The sequence below is a fragment of the Chelonus insularis genome, unplaced genomic scaffold, assembly GCF_013357705.1.
Source record: "Chelonus insularis isolate UGA/USDA-ARS -01 unplaced genomic scaffold, ASM1335770v1 scaffold_277_pilon, whole genome shotgun sequence".
Classification (NCBI taxonomy): Eukaryota; Metazoa; Arthropoda; class Insecta; order Hymenoptera; family Braconidae; genus Chelonus; species Chelonus insularis.
The window spans coordinates 184,141-209,564 of NW_023276791.1; the positions used below are offsets into that span (position 1 = coordinate 184,141).

Below are 25,424 nucleotides of genomic sequence, written 5' to 3' on the forward strand. Positions count from 1 at the left end.
TCATACCTGCGTGAAAAGTTCAACCCCTCTCCAACGGAAAAGTGAACTTTCCGTGCGGGTATGACGAAAAAACTATGTTTTTGAATATATATGAATTTTATAAGTTGTACAGGTGGTTACACGTGATATAAACTCAAGTTTTTATAAAACTATAATTTAGAGTCATCAAATATGGAACTACCTAAGTTTTACAAAAAGATACAATAGATAGTTATGATGATATTTAATTAAACGAGTGAGATCATTGTTACATAGATAATGAAATGGAATAATGCACCAAAATCGTAGCTTACTGGATTTTAGAAAAGAAACGTTGAAAACTAAATTGGGATGAATTTTAACGTATATGCCATCAGGAAGATTTTATTTTAAAAGAGATTGATTTAAATAAGAATTTAGAAGCTCAAGGACCATTTGATGTCTTCCTACACAAACTTACAGATATGTTAGCTTTTGCTAAAAGTGACGATCATAATCTGGTATCTATCTTATCTATCCAAACTTGCCTTTTTTTAATATAAAAAGATTCTTCATCATAATGTTTTACATTTGATATTATTGGAGGATCATTTGTCGATTCACTTTGGAAATGGCTGTAGTTATTGAACGTCCAGATATTAATTTAGAACCGTTAAACAATGACACAGATTCTATATGGACATCATAAAAATGAATAGAGACAAATGCTTTTACATATCAGTGGAATAATAGTGTTAGTAACAATATCCTTTTATGGCCAATTGGCATCGATTCTAAAAATATTGTAATTCGTAAACTTTCATATTCATTAAAACTTTTCTTTTATACAGATATATATATATATACATAGGAATAAATATAGGTATTAATTATTTGGATAGTTATTTGGACCACGTTGGAATCCAAACATTCCAAGATTTGCAGCAAACTTAGGATTTGCGCTACTGGAACCAATCTTGAGATACCTCTTGAGACACAACAAGGTTATCAAGTTTAACACTAGTTTGGAAAAGGTTAAATTAAGGAAACATTTCTTAATATCCTGTGAAATAAAACCAGTTAAATTCCTGCTTCATTTCAAACTTGTGTTCAGACCAATCAAAACGAATGAAGATTTTTTTATTTTCAACCTATTATTAGTTAAACCATTAGTATCTACATTCATGTATTGCATTTCTATCCATCAAACTTGATATTTTTCTGTAAATTTTTGATAGACTAAAAATTAGAAGAATATAAGAGAATTGTAATAACATAATTGTAAATATGTCGTTGAGTATTTGTTTGTTAATAATCGATATATCGAATTTTATGTTCGTCTAGTGCATATAACATTTTATTTTATTTTCTAACATTACATTTTCTAATGTTATGAAAAATGTTTATTCTAAGTATTAATGCTCTGAATTAGATGTTAAAATTTTCAGGCAATTTAATGTTTTTGATACACTTCTAATTGAAAATTTCCAATAAAACTTTATTATTATATTGATATTATTGTATTAATGATAATACATATAGTTGAGTCAATAAATTCATGAGATTGATCTTTGAGAACATGGTAAATCTAATGAATCTTTGCAATAAAAATTAAGTATGTTTTTATTATTAATATCTAATGTGTTTCATCTATTGCTTTTAATTTTAAAAATGTTAAAACAAATATAGAATTGAATAATTTTCCAAATGAAATTTCAATGTAAATAATTGCAATTAATTGTATCATTTTAATATTGATATGAAAAACATACTTCATCATAATGTTTTACATTTGATATTATTGGAGGATCATTTGTTGTTATCAAGGTATTATTATTTGTTGATTCACTTTGGGAATGGCTTTCAACTAAAGTATAGAGGTTTGATATCTGACAGGGATGTCGTTGAAATTCAATCGAAAGACTAAAAAATGGAATGATATGAATCATAAATTAGTGGATTAAAAATATTTATTAAAAACAACAGTAAATTTGTCTATGCAGTACTGTACAGTTAAACAAAGTGAGTAATGAAATGAATGATTAGATGTATATTATCCAAGCAATGTCCATTATGATAACTTTTATCATTATTCATTTCTTAAATTAATTATTTGAAGTCATACGGCACAATATATCTATTTGTATGGTATGGAATTTTCTTCTAATGTCATCTTGTTCTCAGACAATTTTCCACCGTCATTATTGATGCGTTTTATGTAAGATTGTTATGATTTTAATAATAAAAAAAAAAGAGAAATTATTATGATATAATTTACATTTAATGGCATTTAAACAGCAAAACTATTTACATCGTTTACATTTTCTTATGAAATAAACTTATATTATATGTATACACTAATATTGAGTGCATAATATTCTTGCTATTAAGTCTGCTATGTTTGTTATAGTTTTCTCATCATCCGGGCATTTTTCATGACAATTATAAATTCATGCTACATTTATGATCACGCTTTCAAATTAATAATTATTTCATTAGTTGAGGCCACACGTCACAATATATTCATTTGTATAGTATGGAATTTGTATCAGATAACAGAGTTTTTCAGAATCTTTTTGTACACACAATGAATTTTTTTTTCATTCGCTAGAATCATCGCGTTCTGCTTCACGTAGTTTAGTAAAAAATGATGTAAGTGTTTTTATCGCAACTGCATGTCCATTTCTTTCATTTGGATTTTCAGTTTTCCCCCATTCAATGAATGCATCGTCTGACAATACATATTGGTCACACAAATGGTCAATTATTTTAGATAATATGCCTAAAAAACAAAATTCATTCATTTAATCAGATACTGATATTGATCTTAAAAAATATATTAATAGTGAAATAATGAATATATATGCAATCGAGTAAGTAGTTACCTTGTGGATACATTAATTCGTGATTGTACGATTGAATAGCATAAAGACATTGAAGTTCTAGATCACGTTTAGCATCAACATATCTAGTTATTAAAGGTAATAACTTGCAAAACGTTTCTGATTTTAGTCTCCATGATTCGTCAATGGCTTCTAAATATAAACAAAAAAACAACTTTTATAATAAATTGTTATCTAAGAATTGAAGTTTTAAAAACATAAGTCAATTTAATACAAACCAATAGAGGTTTTAAGAATGTCAGTTACAAGGCATCTGACAAATTGAGGTTGTTTTGATTGTTGACCAACATTCAACTGAAAAAAATGCAATATTTTAGTGATTATTAAAATTAGATAACATAGTGATACAAAACCCATTATTTCAACAACTAGTACTTACAGATATCCAACTTGTAATATTGTCAAAATTTTCTTCCTTTAATAATTTCAGAAGATATTCTGATATCTGTTCTAATGTCATCTTGTTCTCAGACAATTTTCCACAATTATTATTGATGCCTTTAACTACAAATTCTAGGTTGTACTTTTCAAGTAAGTCAACTTTTTCACATTCAGAATTTATCAAATCACTCCATTTGAGTCCACTTTGATTCCAATTATCAATAACCCATTTAGGAGTTTTTTCTTTTGCTAATATTGATAATAATTTGCCTAATAGTTTACCACATTTTCCTGTGTTTTTTAAAGTAGCTAACGTCCGAGTTAGTTCAATAAAAGGATGAGCATTCATAGCAATCATTTCGTTGTCTTTCCATCTGATTTTCTCTCAAGTACAGAATTAAGAGCTTCTTCTATCAATAATGGATAGGACTGTGTATTAAATTTATCTTCAATTGTTTCTTGAGCATTCTGTAAACATTTTACAAATATTGAATAATTACATAATCAATTTTTTTTTAATTGATTAGAAATTTACATAGACAAAATTATATAGTTACCTTCATAAATAAGTTTACATCACTCGAGCTAGATTCATCAAGAAGTGATTTGACCAGATTTCTTAGTTTCTTTTCATCGACTGGTAGGTTACTGTTTCGATTATCTATCGATGAAGATGATGTTAATGGAGGAGTAGGTGTCCTACTTATCGGTATAAATGTGGATGATGATAGTGTTGGAGGGGTTGGTGTTCTGCTTGCGAAGACTGGTGAAGGTATTGATAAACTGTCACGAGTTTGCGTTGGATCTAAACTGACTCGTTGATTCTCACTTCGTGAGCTGGAACCATCTAAGAGAAAAATAATGATTGATGATTAAACATAATGATAGATTGTTTGATCTTCATTATAATAATTGTAAAAGTAATTTTAACTAACGTGTCCACGAGGGTTTAAACTCAGGTCTGAATTCCTTTGGTGGATCAGATGAAGCTATTGATGATCTCCTATGTCTCCATATCTATTTGGAGCCACTACAAATGAATTTTTTTCCGCAGTTTGATTGAAAATGAATGAAGATCTACTTCCAAAAGTTGTCTCTTCTGCTGCTGGTGGTTTAACATTTAATTTTGTTGTTTTAATTGATGAATAATCTGATTGCCGATTTCTGTCGTTACGAACACTGTTCCAGCCACCTTCATCAACACTAGAGCTGCTTTTTGCACCTGAGATTAATTCGGTTTCCAACACGAAAAACTTGATGGTTATCAAGAACTTTTAATTGAGGTCCAGTTTCTAAAACTATCTTTGGTCTTGATTGTTTTTTAATACATTCTATTGAACTTTATTCATGTTGGCAGTAGGAGGTTTTCTAAAGATTACATTTCCCAAAGATGAAATCTCAAATTGATTTTTACTGTAGCAGAATATCCATGGAGTAAAATACTATGGTGAAAATTAACTTGAAATGCTATCTATTTCTATTGGGTAGGAAATTCAGACGATTCTGTTCTTGGTTTTACTGTAAGATCCCTAATGAAAGTTACAATACGAGACCCAGGTACTCAGTCGCAGGCCCGATTTGGGTAGTCCCAGTAGCCCATACTGTGCTGGCATTAGACAATTGATAATGTTTTCTTTAAGCAAACATAGGCTGCATTGTTAGAGTAAGCAATCTTCAAAGTAAAGACAAAATTGTACGTCAATGAGGGATTTCCCAGGTATTCAGTGACGGGACGTTGAAGAATTACAAAGATACAAAATTATAATACTTTGTAAAATTAAAATTCCAGTCAAACTGCATTAATAAATCACCTAAATGTACCTTTGTTTTCATGAATGATTTCGTTTCATTGAAAATAACATTGCTCCAACAATTTATACAAACTTAACATTATTAGAAGTTTTCACTTATTAAATAAAAATGCATTAACATTTACAATATTATGTGTTTATTAATAAATTCATTTTTATTACATTCATTTTGTATACAAAATATTTTAGATCATTTATATTTATTTATAACGTAAATATTAAATTAAAGCTATTTTTCACATTTGCCATACATAACTTTAAGTGATTAATTTTATATAAATTTAAATTGTACAATGACAAGAAAATAGCGTAGTCCAGACTTGATATTTGTGCTTAAAAACTCATTATTAAATGAAGAATGAAAAGAATGTGTCATTTAGGACGTAATACAAAATGAATACCATAATTTTTCATTCAAAAGTCGAGTTTTTTTGTAAATCTCAATCTTAAGTTAAATAATAATTAATATCTATATTTATATACATGTATAAAAGAAAAGTTATAATCAATATGAGAGTTTACGACTGTAAACGACCCGAGGAATTTAAATTGTTCAAAATGCAATTTTACACAAAAAAAGCATTCATGACTTATTTCCTATCTGTAATAGATAAGAAGTTAAGCGCGGCTGAAACTCGCGAATTAAGAAGAGTTTCAGTCAATGATAAATCAATTAAATAGCAATGATAACAATTAAATTCCAGTGGCGTAAATCCTAAGTTTGCTGCAAATCTTGGAATGTTTGGATTCCAACGTGGTCCAAATAACTAATACCTATATTTATTCCTATGTATATATATATATATATATATATATATCTGTATAAAAGAAAAGTTTTAATCAATATGAAAGTTTACGAATGACAATATTTTTAGAATCGATGCCAATTGGCCATAAAAGGATATTGTTACTAACACTATTATTCCACTGATATGTAAGAGCATTTGTCTCTTCTATTCATTTTTATGATGTCCATATAGAATCTGTGTCATTGAATAACGGTTCTAAATTAATATCCGGAAGTTCAATAACTACAGCCATTTCCAAAGTGAATCGACAAATGATCCTCCAATAATATCAAAAGTAAAACATTATGATGAAGAATCTTTTTATATTAAAAAAAGGCAAGTTTGGATAGATAAGATAGATACCAGATTATGATCGTCACTTTTAGCAAAAACTAATATATCTGTAAGTTTGTGTAGGAAGACATCAAATGGTCCTTGCGCTTCTAAATTCTTATTTAAATCAATCTCTTTTAAAATAAAATCTTCCTAATGGCATATACGTTAAAATTCATCCCAATTTAGTTTTCAACGTTTCTTTTCTAAAATCCAGTAAGCTACGATTTTGGTGCATTATTCCATTTCATTATCTATGTAACAATGATCTCACTCGTTTAATTAAATATCATCATAACTATCTATTGTATCTTTTTGTAAAACTTAGGTAGTTTCATATTTGATGACTCTAAATTATAGTTTTATAAAAACTTGAGTTTATATCACGTGTAACCACCTGTACAACTTATAAAATTCATATATATTCAAAAACATAGTTTTTTCGTCATACCCGCACGGAAAGTTCACTTTTCCGTTGGAGAGGGGTTGAACTTTTCACGCAGGTATGACGAAAAATCATATTCAGCCCTAGAGAAGACAATTAGACTACCTTAACCCACGTGTTTACTTGTAATTTTACACGTGGTTTGAGCTAGACTACTTTCCCTTAATATTTAAATATAATATAAAAATCAATATAAATATAAATATGAAAATTATATTTCTAACCTTCTCATCAGTTTCATTTATAATTTTTGTCAAATCGATGGTTTTCTCATGTAACCGCGTATCTCGAAAATGATTACTTTACAGAAAATAGAAAAACCTAAGTAATTTATTTATCCTTTTTGTTAAAAAATTAATATTTCGTATAATCAAGTATTGTACTTTCCACTTGATACTCTATTTGAAATATAAGTAAATTTTAAATAGATTTACATAATAAATTGAAAATTTGTAAAAATTTACTTACGCGGTGGCGTCAGAAAACCATTGATATCTAATAATACGAAGGTCAATAATCAATGACGTATTCTAAACTATTTCTTATTTTTACAGAATATTAATAGAATTTTTTTATCTGATAGATTCTCTCACGAACAAATGGCGTAACAAAACAAACCGTTAGAAATTTACATGTTCATGAACATATTTCTTATTCTTTACTTAATGGAGCTGGTATTCCAACTCCTAAATTTGGAGTTGCACGAACTCCTGATGAAGCAGCTAAATTTGCTGCTGAACTTAATACTAAGGATATCGTCCTCAAGGCACAAGTTTTGGCTGGAGGACGAGGCAAAGGACATTTTAAAGATAGTTCCTTAAGTGGTGTCAAAATGTGTGAAACGTAAGTAGTAAATGTTTCTGAATGATAAGTTGATGATTCAAGAAATGTTTCTATGTATTTTATATTGTAATACAGACCAGAAGAAGCCAAAACCTTAGCTGCTGGAATGCTAGGAAAATTATTAATTACAAAACAAACTGGCGAGGGAGGCAGAATCTGCAATGCAGTCATGGTAGCTCAAAGAATGTTCCCTCGTAAAGAATATTATCTTGCAGTGATGATGGAACGAGCTTTTGGAGTAAGTAAGCAAAAGTAAATGAAGAGAATCAATGGATAGAAATCAGTATTTAATAGATCTAATTATATGAATTATCTAGGGCCCAGTTATTATTGCTTCAAGTCAAGGCGGTGTAAATATTGAGGAAGTAGCTGCAACAAACCCTGATGTTATCATGTATGAACCTATTGACATCAATAAAGGCATTACAAAAGAACAAGCTGGTCGTATAGCTGAGAAACTGGGTCTAGAACATGTCAAAGATTATATCGCTAATATTATTCTCAATTTATATGATCTTTTTGTCAAAAAGGATGCTCTTTTACTTGAAGTTAATCCTCTAGCTGAAGACATTCAAGGAAATTGTAATAATAATTTTTAGTGTTATCATAATATAGACTAAGATAAATAGTTGATTAAGTAATATCAACTTTTAAAAAATATATCTTTATTTAATTGCAGATTTTGCCCTCGATTGCAAGTGTAGATTTGATGACAACGCAGAGTTTAGACAGAAAGATCTATTCGCTCTTCGTGATTGGAGTCAAGAAGATCCTAAAGAAGTTGAAGCGGCCAAGTTTGATCTCAATTATATTGCTCTAGATGGAAATATTGGCTGTATGGTAAACGGAGCAGGTCTCGCTATGGCTACCATGGATATTATTAAATTACATGGTGGAGAACCAGCCAACTTTCTTGATGTTGGTGGCGGAGCTACTACCTCAGCTGTTAAAGAAGCTTTTAAAATTATTACGTCCGATCCAAGGGTATAAATTACTCAACTATTTTTTAGATTTTTACTTTTATTCAATTAAAATTATTCTAATAATTTATTTATTTAGGTGCATGCTCTACTTGTTAATATTTTCGGTGGTATTATGAGATGTGATGTTATTGCTGAAGGAATTATTGCTGCTACAAAAGAGCTTGACCTCAAAATTCCTGTTGTTGTTCGGCTCCAAGTAAGAATTTTATATTAATTTCGATTATCAAGCTCTATTATTTTATTTTTAATTATTATTATTATTATTTTAGGGAACAAACGTAGATGAGGCGAAAGCTTTGATTGCCAATGCTGGATTGAAAATTGTTCCAGTTGATGATCTTGATGAAGCAGCGAGAGTTGCAGTCAAATTATCAACTATAGTAAAATTAGCTCATTCGGCAAATCTTAGTGTAAATTTTGAAATTCCACAAATGTCATAAAATAATTATAATTAAATTAATTAATTGAAATTTAAGCAAAAATGTGGATTTTTGGGAAACTAAACAAATCGTTCTATGTGATATAATAACTGAGAAGATGAAAGCTAACTATAATAATAATTTCAAATTAACATGCTGAATTGAATATGTCCATTAAATTATTTTTTTTGAGTACTTTTTATTAATGATGAAAAGAAAAGGAATTATTTTTTTTTAACAATGTATTGCAAATTTATTTATAAATTATATAAGGACACATTTTTAGCTAATTTACAAAGAATAAATGTAGTTTTAATTTTTAATGTATGGTAACAGTTTCTAGATCAAACGATCTGCGACTCAGTATTAAAAAAAAAAAATAAGATTTTCCTCATTAACCGTTGATTCTGTTAGCGTATAAAAAAACAAAACAAAATTTTAATTATTTCAAAAAATTAATTAAAACAATGTATGTAACATGTATATCTATTGTTTTCTATTATAGTAATCATTTTAACTTAATCAATTTTATTTGTCTATTTTATTATTTATTATTATTATTGAAAAATAAAATAAATAAATAAATAATGTTTAATTTTTTAAAAAAGTACAAGATATTCAATAATTATTTTTTAATGAATATTTTTAACCGTTTTTTTTATATGATTGCATGCAAGTGCAATCAATACAATTGCATATAGTTGAAGTGGCTTTTACAATTATCGATAAAATAGTTTTTATAAAACAATTTAGAGTTATCATTCAAGTTTGACACCGGAAAGGAAGAAGAAGGATTCAGTCACACCTGATTATTTGTCAATAACATAATAATAAATATCTCAAGAACATTTCAAGAATACTTATATATTAAAATGTTTGTTTTTTTTAGATATATTCGTCCTGAAATTTTTCCCTTTTTATTATTTAACTTAAATTGGAGTCAAAAATGATTTGAAAGCGCAAATGTTTTGAAATGAAATTATTTTGGAGTAAAAATTAATTCAAATAATAATACTTTTAAAATGTAAATAAAATATTTATGTATCATAAAAAGTTTATCTTTTTAGCAGAAATATTGGTAATTATTTAGAATTGGGGCTCCAGTCAAAAATCGCTCCAAAAAATTTTTTATGCATTTGGGGTTGTTTCTGAGGGTACAAATAGTAAATTTAAGGCGGGGGAGACATATTATTTCCATTATTTCAGACATTACATGGTACAACTTACATATGATAAATCAATGAATTTCTTAAAAATCATTGATCGTACATTTCATAACGTAGCAAAAAGAGGCAAGGGGGGTGGAAGTGTTTATAATTTAGTTAACGCTTACTTGTCTTCCCCTCCATGCTCTTATTATATTAGAACTTTGATGTAAATAAACATATCAATTATTTTGTTTCGATTTCTCCGCGATATAAGCGATGAATTTTTTTGTTTACACTAATCCGACGATTACTGAGAATTGTATCTCTCCCATATTATGATATTATGATTTTCACTTCTAGAAATTTACATTCTTTTGCTTTTGTTCTTATTTATGAGTAAGTTTAGCATATATCTGTCTCGTTCATTCTTACTGGTAGAATAAACGTTCGTTTTCATACATACTGTTTACATTTTTTTATTTCATCGGTTTTGAAGGCAATTTATATTCAATTTATTCGCGATTTAGATCATTTTAATCAGTTTGATAGAAATCATGACGTGTGAAGGATGTTCCATATCTATTCGGCATGCGTCAATTAATTTTGAATCACGCGAACGTAGTCTAAAATTTTTGCAAGACCATGGAATAATAGTAGAAAGCGTATTGTGTACTACATGCGGTAATCCTGCATCGTTTTCTCCTCCGAAATGTCTATGGCGATGTCAGCGGCGTCATAGAACAAAACAAGGACATAAAGTCATTAATAAAAAGTGCAATTTTAAGAGATCAGTGCGAGCCGACTCTTGGATCGAGAACACAAATTTAACACCAGAAAAAACGTGTGCCTTTCTAGCCATGTATATTTTACTTAATCCGCCGCATCAACAAATGTTGGTTGATGAATTAGAATTATCTTCGACTACTGTGTGTGACTGGAGTTACTTTATTCGTGAAGTGTTAGACATCGCCATAGACATTTCGGAGGAGAAAACGATGCAGGATTACCGCATGTAGTACACAATACGCTTTCTACTATTATTCCATGGTCTTGCAAAAATTTTAGACTACGTTCGCGTGATTCAAAATTAATTGACGCATGCCGAATAGATATGGAACATCCTTCACACGTCATGATTTCTATCAAACTGATTAAAATGATCTAAATCGCGAATTTGTATTGTGGTTGACCACAACCAAAAAGTTGTGGACAACCAACTAAACTGGACAATTATACAAAAAAATAATTACCGAAATATTTAGAAAGAAAAAACAAATAAAAGATTAAAAACGTTTTTGGAGCTTTTATCATTCAATCACAATCAGATAGGCTTCCAAAAACAATAGTGAGTAGCACTTATTAACCAGTTTCTATTTTACAAAAATAGCATTGAGAATAGAATAACCTTCAATTATGTCATTCAACAGATTAGGATACTATTTACAAGGACCTTTCCTAGAAGTCTCAATATTGGGAAAGAGGTCTCATCAGGTAGTATGATATTCTTTCAAAGTAAATTTTAGAATAAAATTTTCATGGTAGGATGTACTGAATTTTCTTAGCAGAAAGCTATGAAATTTATTTTAAAAAACTACTATCGATTAATTAAGTGCTTCTTTTCAAACAACTATAATTGTTTAAAAAGAAGCACTTAATTAATCGATAATAATTTTTTAAAATATATGTATTGTATAGTCAGTTCTACTTCAAGATAATCTTTAGATATTGCATTTGCGATAGAAAAACTTATCATCATCTTCAATTATTTAAAATCATCATGAAAAGTTAATTGAAACACTAATTAAAGTGTTATTAATTTTTTTTTACTCTATCTAGTGAAAAATAGTATACAAATCTACATGCAGAAGAAAATTTACCTTACCCTGATGGTTTATGTCAATTATTAACTAATGAATAATAAATATAATAAGATATAAATAATCGTAAATAATAAAATAATAAGAGTTGCAATTGGATTGATTTCAGCGTTTACTTTGAGTCATTTTAGGATCATTTTATCTAAAATCGACTATGAATAAACCGTTAGAATGTGCGATTTATCAATTATGAGTCAACCATTTATAAACGATTGCTTAAGAGTCAATTATTGATCAATTAAGCTTTTTATTAACTTGTAATAAACGTATTATTTTATTGATTGGCTTAATTGTAGTTCAGAGTTATTTTTTGCAACCGTTGCTTTATATTTTTTTCTCCGTTGGAGAGGGGTTGAACTTTTCACGCAGGTATGACGAAAAATCATATTCAGCCCTAGAGAAGACAATTAGACTACCTTAACCCACGTGTTTACTACCCTCGCCTTTGGCTCGGGTTGTAATTTTACACGTGGTTTGAGCTAGACTACTTTCCCTCCCTAGGTGTGAAATGTACTATTTACTTTGACCATTCATACAAAAAAACCAAGAATAATGACCTTACATCCAGAAATATTTACGGCAAGACCAACCCATGAATAACGTGTCCAGATCTGATTTTATTTATAATTTTTAGACATAAACAGTCTCACAATACTGATCTGATCAGACTTGAACTCTGAATTTCTCAGGTAGAACAAAGGAAAATAATGGGCCTTATCCCTCCCACGGACTTTGGGCGTATTCAATTTTTAGGGCATGCGCACAGTGGAACTAGAGTTGGTGGTGACTACCAGAGAGCGGAGGTCTTCAGTTTACCCGCAGAAGTGTGTAAGGAACGTCTTGCTTAGACCAACTGTCCACGTCTATACTTTCCGATAAAATCGTACAATATTGAGTTACACAATAGTTTGTGTGTTGTGGTAGTGCGAAAAGTTTACAAATAAAAGATCAACTTTTACAGTGACTCTTTTCGGAGTGAATTATACTTCAGAGAAATTATATGTATGTATATTAATGTGTGCTTGTGTTTACTTCTGTGTTGATATATAAAAATTTCTACAAAAATTTCTCAATTTTAGAAAAAATCAACCAACCATGTCACATCGAGGTTTCCTGGGAGATAGAAGTGTCGAGAACAGTTGGATACCGCTTTTTAAATCGTGTAAATCTGGAGATGTTGCAGCAGTTAAATTTCTGTTGGAAAATGGCGCAAATCCAGACGCTACTAATCGGCACGGTCAGACGGCTCTTCACTTCGTTTCGTCATATAAATCTGAAAAAAATCTCCAAATATTACAGTTATTAATAGAACATAACGCAGATATTGAAGCTGTAGATAAGAGAGGTCAGACACCTCTCTTTGAAGCTTGTATCTGTGAAAATGTTGAAGCAGTTGAATGTCTTCTAAAAAATAATGCTAATCCAAATGCTAGAGATGAGAGTGGTTCCACAGTTCTTCACCGTAGTTGTTTAATGGAATCTGAAACAACTTGCCAAATCATCCAGTTATTGCTGAAGTATAATGCAGATGTTAATGCTGTGTGCGATATTGGTCATTCACCACTTTTTGGAGCTTGTCAATTTGGAGGTTTTGCAGTAATTAAAATTCTATTGGAAAATAATGCTGATCCAAATATAGTGGATCAGGATGGTGAAACACCTCTTCACCGCATTGGCTACTATGAATCAAGAACAACTCGCCAAATAATAGAATTATTACTGAAGTATAAGGCAGATGTGGAAGCTGTAAATAAGAGAGGTCAGACACCTCTTTTTGAAGCCTGTAGATCTGGAGATATTGCAGCAGTTGAGTGTTTATTGGAGAATTGTGCTAATCCAAATGTAGCAGATCGGAATGGCCAAACACCTCTTCACCATATTTGTTTACGGGAATGTAAAACAAATCTCCAGATAATGCAATTATTGCTGAAGCATGATGAAAATTTTGAAGCTGTTATAGAGAAGCATGCTATTGTAAATGTAGCAGATAGGGATTATGGAGCAATTCGTCACAATTTATGTTTGAAAGAATGTAGAAAAATTATCCGAATAATAGAGCTATTGGTGAAGCATGATGCTAACATTAAAGCTGTCGATGAGGAAGGTCACACACCTCTTTTTGTAGCTTGTAATTGTCAAAATATTGTAGCAGTCAAAGTTCTTTCAACATATGTTAAAAAATAGCTTTAATTTAATATTTACGTTATAAATAAATATAAATGATCTAAGATAGTTTGTATACAAAATGAATGTAATAAAAATGAATTTATTAATAAACACATAATATCGTAAATGTTGATGCGTTTTTATTTAATAAGTAGAAACTTCTAATAATGTTAAGCTTATATAAATTGTAGGAACAATGTTATTTTCAATGAAACAAAATCATTTACTAAAACAAAGTTACATTTAAGTAATTTATTAATGCAGTTTGACTGTAATTTTAATTTTACAAAGTATTATAATTTTGTATAAGATTTCGCTGACTTCTTAAATGAACCAATAGTTGAATCACAATCACGGGCATGTAGCAAAGAATTTTCAAGATTACCTGATTCTAATGAAAGTGTCGACGATGATAATGAATTCGATGATTTTAATGGATTTTTGTTTATCTTAACACATCCAACATTAATTTAAGAGAATCTATCAGTCAAATAGAATATAAAAACGTAAGTACAGCTTAGTTTCAATTAAATTCAAGTTGAATCAGACATATGGTAAATGTACTAAGCTATAGAAATTTTTTTATCTTGAGATACATTTGTAAATGCAAAAACATAAAACTTAATTAAAGTATGAATATTATGTTAATAATTTTATATTTTAGGCTACGAATAAAATGAAAGACATCATAAGAAATATGTTTGCTGTAGTTATTGAACTTCCGGATATTAATTTAGAACCGTTAATCAATGACACAGATTCTACATCGACATCATTAAAATAAATAGAAGAGACAAATCTCTTACATATCAGTGGAATAATAGTGTTAGTAACAATATCCTTTTATGGCCAATTGGCATCGATTCTAAAAATATTGTCATTCGTAAACTTTCATATTGATCAAAACTTTTCTTTTATACAAATATATATATATTATATGTAGGGTCATTATTCCTGGTTCATATCAGTTTTATATGCCATCAGGAAGGTTTTATTTTAGAAAATATTGATAAGAATTTAGAAGCTCAAGGACCATTTGATCTCCTCCTACACAAACTTACAGATATGTTAGCTTTTGCTAAAAGTGACGATCATAACCTGGTATCTATCTTATCTATCCACCTTTTTTTAATATAAAAAGATACTTCATCATAATGTTTTACATTCGATATTATTGGAGGATCATTTGTTGTTATCAAGGTATTATTTGTTGATTCACTTTGGAAATGGCTTTCAACTAAAGTATAGAGGTTTGATATCTGACAGGGATGTCGTTGAAATTCAAATTCATTAAAAACAACAGTAAATTTGTCTATGCAGTACTGTACAGTTAAACAAAGTGAGTGATGAAATGAATGATTAGATGTATATTATCCAAGCAATGTACATTATGATAACTTTTATCATTATTCATTTCTTAAATTAATTAGTTGAAGTCATACGGAACAATATATCTATTTGTATGGTATGGAATTTTCTTCTAATGTCATCTCGTTCTCAGACAATTTTCCACCGTCATTATTGATGCGTTTTATGTAAGATTGTTATGATTTTAATAATAAAAAAAAAAGAGAAATTATTATGATATAATTTACATTTAATGGCATTTAAACAGCAAAACTATTTACATCGTTTACATTTTCTTATGAAATAAACTTATATTATATGTATACACTAATATTGAGTGCATAATATTCTTGCTATTAAGTCTGCTATGTTTGTTATAGTTTTGTCATCATCCGGGCATTTTTCATGACAATTATAAATTCATGCTACATTTATGATCACGCTTTCAAATTAATAATTATTTCATTAGTTGAGGCCACACGTCACAATATATTCATTTGTATAGTATGGAATTTGTATCAGATAACAGAGTTTTTCAGAATCTTTTTGTACACACAATGAATTTTTTTTTCATTCACTAGAATCATCGCGTTCTGCTTCACGTAGTTTAGTAAAAAATGATGTAAGTGTTTTTATCGCAACTGCATGTCCATTTCTTTCATTTGGATTTTCAGTTTTCCCCCATTCAATGAATGCATCGTCTGACAATACATATTGGTCACACAAATGGTCAATTATTTTAGATAATATGCCTAAAAAACAAAATTCATTCATTTAATCAGATACTGATATTGATCTTAAAAAATATATTAATAGTGAAATAATGAATATATATGCAATCGAGTAAGTAGTTACCTTGTGGATACATTAATTCGTGATTGTACGATTGAATAGCATAAAGACATTGAAGTTCTAGATCACGTTTAGCATCAACATATCTAGTTATTAAAGGTAATAACTTGCAAAACGTTTCTGATTTTAGTCTCCATGATTCGTCAATGGCTTCTAAATATAAACAAAAAAACAACTTTTATAATAAATTGTTATCTAAGAATTGAAGTTTTAAAAACATAAGTCAATTTAATACAAACCAATAGAGGTTTTAAGAATGTCAGTTACAAGGCATCTGACAAATTGAGGTTGTTTTGATTGTTGACCAACATTCAACTGAAAAAAATGCAATATTTTAGTGATTATTAAAATTAGATAACATAGTGATACAAAACCCATTATTTCAACAACTAGTACTTACAGATATCCAACTTGTAATATTGTCAAAATTTTCTTCCTTTAATAATTTCAGAAGATATTCTGATATCTGTTCTAATGTCATCTTGTTCTCAGACAATTTTCCACAATTATTATTGATGCCTTTAACTAAAAATTCTAGGTTGTACTTTTCAAGTAAGTCAACTTTTTCACATTCAGAATTTATCAAATCACTCCATTTGAGTCCACTTTGATTCCAATTATCAATAACCCATTTAGGAGTTTTTTCTTTTGCTAATATTGATAATAATTTACCCAATAGTTTACCACATTTTCCTGTGTTTTTTAAAGTAGCTAACGTCCGAGTTAGTTCAATAAAAGGATGAGCATTCATAGCAACCATTTCCACTGTAAATTCAAAACGAGTTATACCAAGGCAAGTTATTTTCATAATTTTAATAAAAGAGAAGCCCAAAGTTCAACTTACCTAATATTTCAGCAAAATATTCCCAACATTGAGGAATGTCAATGACAAGATCATCTGCGATTTCCAAAAGTTTCTCGAATCTAAAAATTATTATAACAATTAATTATCACGAATTATCTCATTTTTTGATTATTTATTATTTTCTAAATTATTTACTCGGCTTGGAATACGGAAAGAGGAATAATCTCATCCTTTATTAATTGAGCTAGCAAAGTCGAAAATCGTTGTCTTTCCATCTGATTTCTCTCAAGTACAGAATTAAGAGCTTCTTCTATCAATAATGGATAGGACTGTGTATTAAATTTATCTTCAATTGTTTCTTGAGCATTCTGTAAACATTTTACAAATATTGAATAATTACATAATCAATTTTTTTTTAATTGATTATATAATAGAAATTTACATAGACAAAATTATATAGTTACCTTCATAAATAAGTTTACATCACTCGAGCTAGATTCATCAAGAAGTGATTTGACCAGATTTCTTAGTTTCTTTTTATCAACTGGTAGGTTACTGTTTCGATTATCTATCGATGAAGATGATGTTAATGGAGGAGTAGGTGTCCTACTTATCGGCGTAAATGTGGATGATGATAGTGTTGGAGGGGTTGGTGTTCTGCTTGCGAAGACTGGTGAAGGTATTGATAAACTGTCGCGAGTTTGCGTTGGATCTAAACTGACTCGTTGATTCTCACTTCGTGAGCTGGAACCATCTAAGAGAAAAATAATGATTGATGATTAAACATAATGATAGATTGTTTGATCTTCATTATAATAATTGTAAAAGTAATTTTAACTAACGTGTCCACGAGGGTTTAAACTCAGGTCTGAATTCCTTCGGTGGATCAGATGAAGCTATTGATGATCTCCTATGTTTTATAATATTACCAACAGTGGCATATCTATTTGGAGCCACTACAATTGAATTTTTTTCCGCAGTTTGATTGAAAATGAATGAAGATCTACTTCCAAAAGTTGTCTCTTCTGCTGCTGGTGGTTTAACATTTAATTTTGTTGTTTTAATTGATAAATAATCTGATTGCCGATTTCTGTTGTTACGAACACTGTTCCAGCCACCTTCATCAACACTAGAGCTGCTTCTTGCACCTGAGATTAATAAAATTTCATGTTATAGAAAACTTACAGTAATATTAGCAGAGTACAAACTATACGTTCATACAGCAGTTCAATACTTACAGCTTCTTCTTCTATCGTTGTTACTATCACGTTCGTCTTTTCGGGGTGTAATAAATTCTTTATGAGATAGATAAGACTGAGACGATGTTAGTAGCGGTGTGTCGTTGATAATACGTTCAGTTTCGACTTCTTTTTGAATTTGACCCATTGTTTGTGGATTATTTTCTTGTCTTCTAGGTATCCATTTATTATTACGAAGTTCAATGACATCTTGTATCATAAATCGTATTCTCGAACTAAATTTCTGCTTTTTGTTCTTGTGGATTAGCTTTTCTAGACTTTGAAAATATGATGATAATGATATCTTTTTATCTAATATTTTTCCAATTGTTGTCAACAATTTACATAAGCTTTCAAGACTTTCTTCATCGTTACTTTTTAATAAAGTTTCGATACATGTTATCATAATCTTATTATGAATCATTTTTTGTTTATACAGTTCACCAACAAATTTAATATTTCCGAGACATCGTCTTTTAGTTTTACTACGTTCTTCTTCTAGTTCCAATTCTTTTTTCTTTTTATCATCATCCTCATTTAATCCTTCAATTGTTTTAGCTTTCTGATTTTGTTCATATTCAGCGGTTAAATGTTTTTCAAATTCTGTTTGGCAATTTGCAATCACTAATATTCTGAGATTAATTTTTTTCTCCTTTTTTTCATTATCAGGAATACTTTTATCGGACAGTTCTTTACACATTAAAGCATAATAAGTCGAATAGAGTGGTTCGTCTATGGCTTTTTGAAATAAAATATCGATTATCCCTTTTAATTGTTCCAACGAATTAATCTCTAATTGTTTTACTTGTTCAACAAGGTTATCGAATTTTTCCGGAGTTAGTTTGTTTAATATGCTACGCATTTTCTTAAAAAGCACTGTATCTTTATTATTTTCTTCTTTTGAATTTCCTTTTTGTAAGGGTGATGGTTTCCATGCATTTTCCGTTTGACGTAATTTAATATCTTCATTAAGTGATAAACTAACATGAATAATGGTTTGTTTGTGTGGCTTAGATTTCCCTTGGAAGCTTCTTCTATTTGTTGGTGCCTAACATTTGAAATTTATATAAAATTAAAATTACAATTTTTTAAAAAATACTTTTCGTGTGAATTTAAAAAAAAAACATACCACTTTCGTATTGAATGAAGATCTGCTAAAACTGGGGAATAAGAACTCATGACTTCTGTCTCGTGATGATAGAATAACTGATGAATTTTGAGATGGCCGCTGAAAAATAGATACGAATTATAGAATACAGGAGAAATTATTTAAGATAATGGTAATTGCATATTTCAAAAAATACATTAACTTAATTTATTATTCAGTACATGACTGACAAGTTAACTCATTAAAAACTAATATACATTGAAATCAATTTACCTTTTGAACTTTAAGTTCATTATAATTTAATTTACAGTTGTTACAACAATATATTTGACAAGAATTGCATTTTATGGTAAATGGGAATATTTTTCAATTGTTTCTACGAAAGTACAATCTGTTTGAAATACTATTGATGTTAGTAATTCTACTATTTTCTTTGTTAAACAGATGAGTCATAGAATTAGGATCAGCTCTAGCAGCCTGAATCATGAAACCAGGTAGCGCCTGGTTGGGTATTGGGTACATACTCAAGACAGATAAGAACGTTAAACAGATGACACGCACATGCAAGACAATATAGTCAGATTTATTGCAAAGGAATTCTTTGTTTCCATTCAAGACTGTTTATAGAAATACGTCTACTATACAATAGATGAAAGACGGAGGGAAACACTTTGGCCTTACTTATTATTGGCGACATAAGGAAATTACAGAGTCTTATTACTTCCAGACGAAAATTCCAAACTAGTTTAATTATTTTTCTTCTCAATACATACATTAAGGCTTATGACTTTTGGAGTGGCTATTTTTTTATGTTATCAAGTTTTACTTAAGATTGTTAAAATAATACGAAACTCCTAATGATTCATTATTTTTAGTTAGTTTCTTCAATTATCTATGATTCATACATTAACATCTTGTAATAAATATTCAAAAATTAATATAACCCGAATATTCAAAATTAATATAACCCAAATATTTAAAAATTAATATAACCCAAGAAACTTGTAATAAATATTTAAAAATTAATATAACCCAAGAAACCTACGTTATCTCATGCACTTATGTGTTAAAAGAATATATTTATATTTACCTTTATGTTGTGTTTCACAATGTCAACATCGGGTAAATCAGGACAAATCCAGCATTCTTCCTTGTCTTTCATGTCCACTAAAAATTCTCGACTATAAATTTTTCTTTCTGGAACATCACCCAAACTCATCCTTCGATTTTCATATGCTGGAGGTTTAATAAATCGTCGTTTTTCTTCCACTTCAATTTTTTCGGGAACTTCACCATCATTCTGCTTTTCATCATTTTCAATTTCAGCATTACTTGACTGTTCTTCACACTTGTCAACATGTAGTTCAGGAATTTTTTCCATCTGATGAATCACCGTTTGTTCTTCTTCAAGTTCTCTGCAATCAGATTGCTCTTGTTTGATTCTTTCATCCTTTTCTTGTTCTGGTTCAACTTCGGTGTTCATTTCTTGTTCTGTTTCAATTTCAGTGTCACGTTGTAGTTCAGATTCAACGTCGACATCTTTTTGTAGTTCTGATTTGATATCAATATCTTTTCGATGGTCTAGTTCAATATCTGTTTGTTCTTTTTCAATTTCATTATCATGTTGTGATAAATTTTGAACTGTATTAACAATCTGTTGTTCTTGAGATTGATTTGATTCTGCAATTTTCTCAGACACTTCACTAAAAAAGAAGTTGATTCCATTGGCACCACGGATGTAACATTGATCAGGGCCATCATTAATGACACAGGTTTTAGTTGTTTCAAAAGAAAATATATCACCAGGAATTTCAATTGGTCCACTTTTAATATCATTAATATTTATCTTTTGACTAGACAAATCTTCTTCAACATCTTCTTTTTCTAACTTGACTACGTTTTCAAGTGAAGAAGCTTCAATCTTGATATCACATTTTTTAATTTTTGTTTCAATTGGAGCTGAACTTTCTTCATTTGATAATTTTAATTGTTTTGAATCTTGTGGTTGTTGATCATCTACTGAATTTTCTATTTTTATATTAATTTTACTTTCATTACAATCTTCTGGTTCACTTTTTACGTTTGGTTCATTTTTTATATTATTTTGATCACAGACAATTGGTTTTATATTTTCTACTGCTGATTCTTCTTCTTCTTCTTTAATATCAGGAATCACAGTTGAATTGGTTTCTTTGACATCTTGGCTTGATGACTCTATTCGTGCACTTGATGACGTTGACTCTTCTGAACTAGTACTTGAATTTTGTAACTGATTACGATTAAGATCACGATTCTTGGATTTACGTTTGTTTTTCTTCTTTTGTGACTTTCCTATGGACAAAATGAGAATTTTTATTATACATTTATATAATAATTTTTTTATATAAAATAGATATTCATATATATTCTATGATTATTTTTTATAGGGTCTATTCAAAAAGCAAAGAAATCTTTTATTAAATTATAATTGAAGTTGACGATAAAAATTAAAATAAACTTACCATACATTTTTCCCATATTGAAAGCAAATATATAAAGTATTGAGATTAATTATCAAATTCCATTTATAAAAATGGTCAAAAAGCTATTTTTAATGAAATGCCATTTTTTTTATAAAAACTTAAAAATTTTAATTGATTAACTTTAGGTAGTATGTAAACAATTGTAGAAAAATTTTCTAATTGTGTATAATTACAACGGTTAGGATCACACATAAAGAGGTTAGACTATGTCTGTGTTTGTTTTCACATTTATACATTCAAATTGACTGATCATTCGATTGATCTGAATACGTGAATTCGCAACTATTAAAACGAACCTACAGATGGCGAAATAGTTCAATTCAATAACAGATATTTTTATTAATATATAGATATATATATATATATATTTTTTTTTATTTATTTATATATTTATTTTAATGTTTTTAATCAATTGTAGAAAGTTCACGATTTTATTTAATGTAAATTTATAATCTGACTAAAAGATTGAAGTAATTGATTTTTAATGTCTATCCACTACCTGATTTTATGTATTAGCCGGCTATTTTGTTCATGAAGTAAATAAAAAAGAATGATATTTATTTACTTACCACTGTTGTTTTTTGATGATCCTACAGTTTTAGGTGAAACAGCAACTTCTTCTTTCTTTTCTTCTGGCTTTATTGGCTCTTCCGAAGTTTTGTCTGATTCATTTTCATGATGACAGGATTGTTCATTATTTTGGTCATCAGTTTGTGATTGAGAACAATGCTCTTCAGGTACCGAAGTTAATGGATCATTATTACTTTGAATCTCCAATGTTTCAATACATTTACTCTCCTCTACAGTTTTCACATTATTATCACCTCCAATAGTTGAAGAAACGTCTGGATTTTCAGGATTACTACTGATATGACTTGAAGATTTATCAGGTGAATTTAATCTTGAACTAGTTGATACAGGTACTGGTGATAGGCTTTCAGAATGAGAAGACGTCGTTGTTGAGAGAGTTGACGAAGGACTGATTGTTATACTCAATTTTGGGAAAACCTTCGGTGGTTTATTACGCTGTAATGATTCATTGAAATATAATTATTAAAGACATGAAGATTTTTTTTTATTAAATTTGAGTTTGATTATTATTTTTAAGAGTCTATTAGTTTTAAATTTTAATCCAAGTAAAAGAAAATACAATTTTTATATATTTATGCAATCAGTTGGTTTAAATTGTCATTGAAATTACTTACTTGTATAGGATTTGGATGAGTAATACTGATTATGCTCGGTTTTTCATTCTTAACTGGGGGAGATGTAGCTGCACTTCGGTATATGTCCTCAGCGACATTCCTACCAGTTGCTGGATCAATTATATTCATCAATGCATTTGGTCTCGTTTTTAGTTTTTTGTATGTATTATTGGCACTATTGTTGTTTTGTACTGGCATGATTGGTGGACTAATGGTATGACTAGGATGAGTCACTGTAAATAACAAAAAATTGTAATGTTTCTTGATTTTTAAGCTAATTTTTGCATAATTTTTTTAATATTAATTTACCTTGCAATGGTACATTATTTTCTCCACAAACATTTTGATGGATGGGGGGGTTTGGCACTTGATTCGGTGGTGGAAGACAAACTAAGTAAAAAATATTATATTTATAAAATAAAATTTCAGAAATATGCTACAAAGAAATAATAAACAATTAACTCACATGGTGTCATTTGCGGATGATGCGATCCCTGAAAAGGAATAATATTATGTGGTACAAGTATGGGTGTTTGATAACCAGCAAAATATTGGTGAGGAGCCGGTTGCGAAGGAAACTGAAAAAAATGTTTCAATTAATAACCTAATCAATACGCGAACCATGACAAAAAATCTGTATTAAAAATATGAATTTAACCTTAAAAATGATTATAATACTTACAGGTATTTGTGGAATTGGATTGTTTACAGTATACATAGGCATTGATTGCTGATTATGATCATGATTAAGGTGGACATTAGATGAAGAAAATGGAGGAAATACAATTGCCTGTCCAGCATTTCCCGGCTCAGTCGGAATTCCAACGACATGGGTTGGACCATTGTTCTGATGATTATTCCGATTGATGACATTTCTTGGTTGTGCGTGTCTAGGTACTCTTCCATGATACAAACCCTATGTAAGCAACAGTAATATTTCAAATATTTTTACCTATGTTGAAACTGCTTCAAACGCAGTAAATAATGATTCTAATAAAAAAAAAAACAAAACTATTTTACCTGCGTAACATTTCTTGCGTGATTTGTGAGATAATTTTGATGTGAAGCCGGTCTTATTTGGTGATTAGGTCTGGCCATTTTCAAATGTGTGGATGCCCGGTTTGATAAACAATTTTTTTCCACACACGATAGTTTTATGACAGTACCACATACACAAACTTTAGATCTTGTTCACAACACACGAATAATACATAAAATTCACAACACTTTTAAATAAATAAATTATTTTTAATGACAATATAATTAAATCGAACGACACGAAACAGACACACACAATTCAACTAGTGGTATATGTGCATAACTGAAGTGAAAAGTGTCGAGTGTGATAAACGTTGCCCTCGGACATGAATTTTGAACTTTCAACGCCACTCCGTGAGAAAATTGTGAACTAAGCGCTTGATGATTTGATTCGTCGGAGGGTTGGACTATAGAAATACATCCCCGCCCATTCACTTTCAGCCGTCGAAGTTGAGTGTCACATGCGCAATACCATGACAAAAACACGTGGTTTGAAAGGATTACCAATTTCACAGCAAGATCAGATAATAAGATAAATAATGATATATTAAGGTACTTAAGATGTATGTTTGAAAATACATCTTGATTTTAATTCATTATAGAATTCAAAGATACAAAATAATATTACTTTGTAATATAGGAATAACAGTCGAACTGTATTGAAGAATAACTCAAATGTACAAAAAGTATTTTCTCTTTTTGTTTGAATATTCAATTTGTTTGACAACTATGTAAATACTCTCTTTATTCTTGTTATCAGAAAAATAAAACATTTATTGAAATTAAAATGAATTATTAACTCCCCACACGGAGAAAAAGGAATTGTAAACTTTACTCCAAAAAATAGTAGTCTGTCGGTTCGGGTACAAAATTGGCAATAAGCAATTGTTTGATTAGTATACAATACAACTTTTTCTTGTGAAAATTTTATTACGAATCAAAATTTCAAATTATACAAAAATAAATATCAAATATTACAATTTGAATGTGTAATAAAAATTTTACAAGAAAAACTTGTAATGTTTACTAATCAAACAATTGCTTATTGCCAATTTTGTACCCGAAGCGACAGACTACTATTTTTTGGAGTAAAGTTTACAATTCCTTTTTCTCCGTGCATTAGGAAGTTATTGTAATTGGGTCGATTGGTGAAATTTGAATTTTCATTAAATCTCCACGTTTCAAGATATTTGCAAGCATACTGACATATTTTTAGAATGATGTGTGTGTGTGTATGTATGTATGTATGTATGT

General features: G+C 29.2%; 4 protein-coding genes across 4 annotated transcripts; 1 reads left to right on the forward strand and 3 right to left on the reverse strand.

The window, feature by feature from the left end:
* Positions 1-2,379: 2,379 nt before the first annotated feature.
* Positions 2,380-3,600, reverse strand: LOC118073289 (eukaryotic translation initiation factor 4 gamma 3-like). Its single transcript, XM_035093704.1, has 4 exons — positions 3,241-3,600; positions 3,080-3,155; positions 2,844-2,993; positions 2,380-2,740 (listed from the first exon to the last, which is right to left on the reverse strand). The coding sequence occupies exons 1-4, from the start codon at positions 3,598-3,600 to the stop codon at positions 2,559-2,561; spliced, it is 768 nt and encodes a 255-aa protein (XP_034949595.1). The 3' UTR covers positions 2,380-2,558.
* LOC118073290 (phosphatase and actin regulator 4-A-like) lies at positions 3,597-5,133 on the reverse strand. Its single transcript, XM_035093705.1, has 5 exons — positions 5,127-5,133; positions 4,324-4,464; positions 4,178-4,231; positions 3,800-4,089; positions 3,597-3,710 (listed from the first exon to the last, which is right to left on the reverse strand). Exons 1-5 carry the CDS (start codon positions 5,131-5,133, stop codon positions 3,597-3,599), a joined length of 606 nt encoding a protein of 201 aa, XP_034949596.1.
* Positions 5,134-5,563: 430 nt separating this feature from the next.
* LOC118073291 (succinate--CoA ligase [ADP-forming] subunit beta, mitochondrial-like) lies at positions 5,564-9,087 on the forward strand. The gene is made up of 7 exons (XM_035093706.1): positions 5,564-5,656; positions 7,203-7,462; positions 7,538-7,700; positions 7,780-8,044; positions 8,142-8,446; positions 8,522-8,641; positions 8,715-9,087. The coding sequence occupies exons 1-7, from the start codon at positions 5,564-5,566 to the stop codon at positions 8,883-8,885; spliced, it is 1,377 nt and encodes a 458-aa protein (XP_034949597.1). The 3' UTR covers positions 8,886-9,087.
* Positions 9,088-15,645: 6,558 nt separating this feature from the next.
* LOC118073276 (eukaryotic translation initiation factor 4 gamma 3-like) lies at positions 15,646-24,488 on the reverse strand. Its single transcript, XM_035093675.1, has 17 exons — positions 24,153-24,488; positions 23,815-24,048; positions 23,599-23,710; positions 23,442-23,522; positions 23,133-23,365; positions 22,497-22,953; positions 20,496-21,736; positions 19,427-19,525; positions 18,298-19,345; positions 17,902-18,207; positions 17,524-17,813; positions 17,255-17,427; positions 17,099-17,178; positions 16,655-17,019; positions 16,494-16,569; positions 16,258-16,407; positions 15,646-16,154 (listed from the first exon to the last, which is right to left on the reverse strand). Exons 1-17 carry the CDS (start codon positions 24,228-24,230, stop codon positions 15,973-15,975), a joined length of 5,205 nt encoding a protein of 1,734 aa, XP_034949566.1. The 5' UTR covers positions 24,231-24,488; the 3' UTR covers positions 15,646-15,972.
* Between the last annotated feature and the right edge of the window lie 936 nt (positions 24,489-25,424).

What these genes read in the sequence shown, in the direction of transcription:
- LOC118073290 (XM_035093705.1), bottom strand. An exon ending in AGAAGAGACAACTTTTGGAA is followed by an intron (nt 4,232 to 4,323) that starts GTAGATCTTCAT and finishes GATCATCAATAG; the next exon opens with CTTCATCTGATCCACCAAAG. An exon ending in GTTTAAACCCTCGTGGACAC is followed by an intron (nt 4,090 to 4,177) that starts GTTAGTTAAAAT and finishes TTTTTCTCTTAG; the next exon opens with ATGGTTCCAGCTCACGAAGT.
- LOC118073276 (XM_035093675.1), bottom strand. Translation starts at nt 24,230, where the DNA reads ATGGCCAGACCTAATCACCAAATAAGACCGGCTTCACATCAAAATTAT. An exon ending in ATCCAATTCCACAAATACCT is followed by an intron (nt 23,711 to 23,814) that starts GTAAGTATTATA and finishes CATTTTTTTCAG; the next exon opens with TTTCCTTCGCAACCGGCTCC. An exon ending in CAACGATAGAAGAAGAAGCT is followed by an intron (nt 18,208 to 18,297) that starts GTAAGTATTGAA and finishes TATTAATCTCAG; the next exon opens with GTGCAAGAAGCAGCTCTAGT.
- LOC118073291 (XM_035093706.1), top strand. Translation starts at nt 5,564, where the DNA reads ATGAGAGTTTACGACTGTAAACGACCCGAGGAATTTAAATTGTTCAAA. An exon ending in GGTGTCAAAATGTGTGAAAC is followed by an intron (nt 7,463 to 7,537) that starts GTAAGTAGTAAA and finishes ATTGTAATACAG; the next exon opens with ACCAGAAGAAGCCAAAACCT. An exon ending in CTGTTGTTGTTCGGCTCCAA is followed by an intron (nt 8,642 to 8,714) that starts GTAAGAATTTTA and finishes TTATTATTTTAG; the next exon opens with GGAACAAACGTAGATGAGGC.
- LOC118073289 (XM_035093704.1), bottom strand. Translation starts at nt 3,600, where the DNA reads ATGATTGCTATGAATGCTCATCCTTTTATTGAACTAACTCGGACGTTA. An exon ending in ATATTACAAGTTGGATATCT is followed by an intron (nt 3,156 to 3,240) that starts GTAAGTACTAGT and finishes CATTTTTTTCAG; the next exon opens with TTGAATGTTGGTCAACAATC. An exon ending in CATTCTTAAAACCTCTATTG is followed by an intron (nt 2,994 to 3,079) that starts GTTTGTATTAAA and finishes GTTTATATTTAG; the next exon opens with AAGCCATTGACGAATCATGG.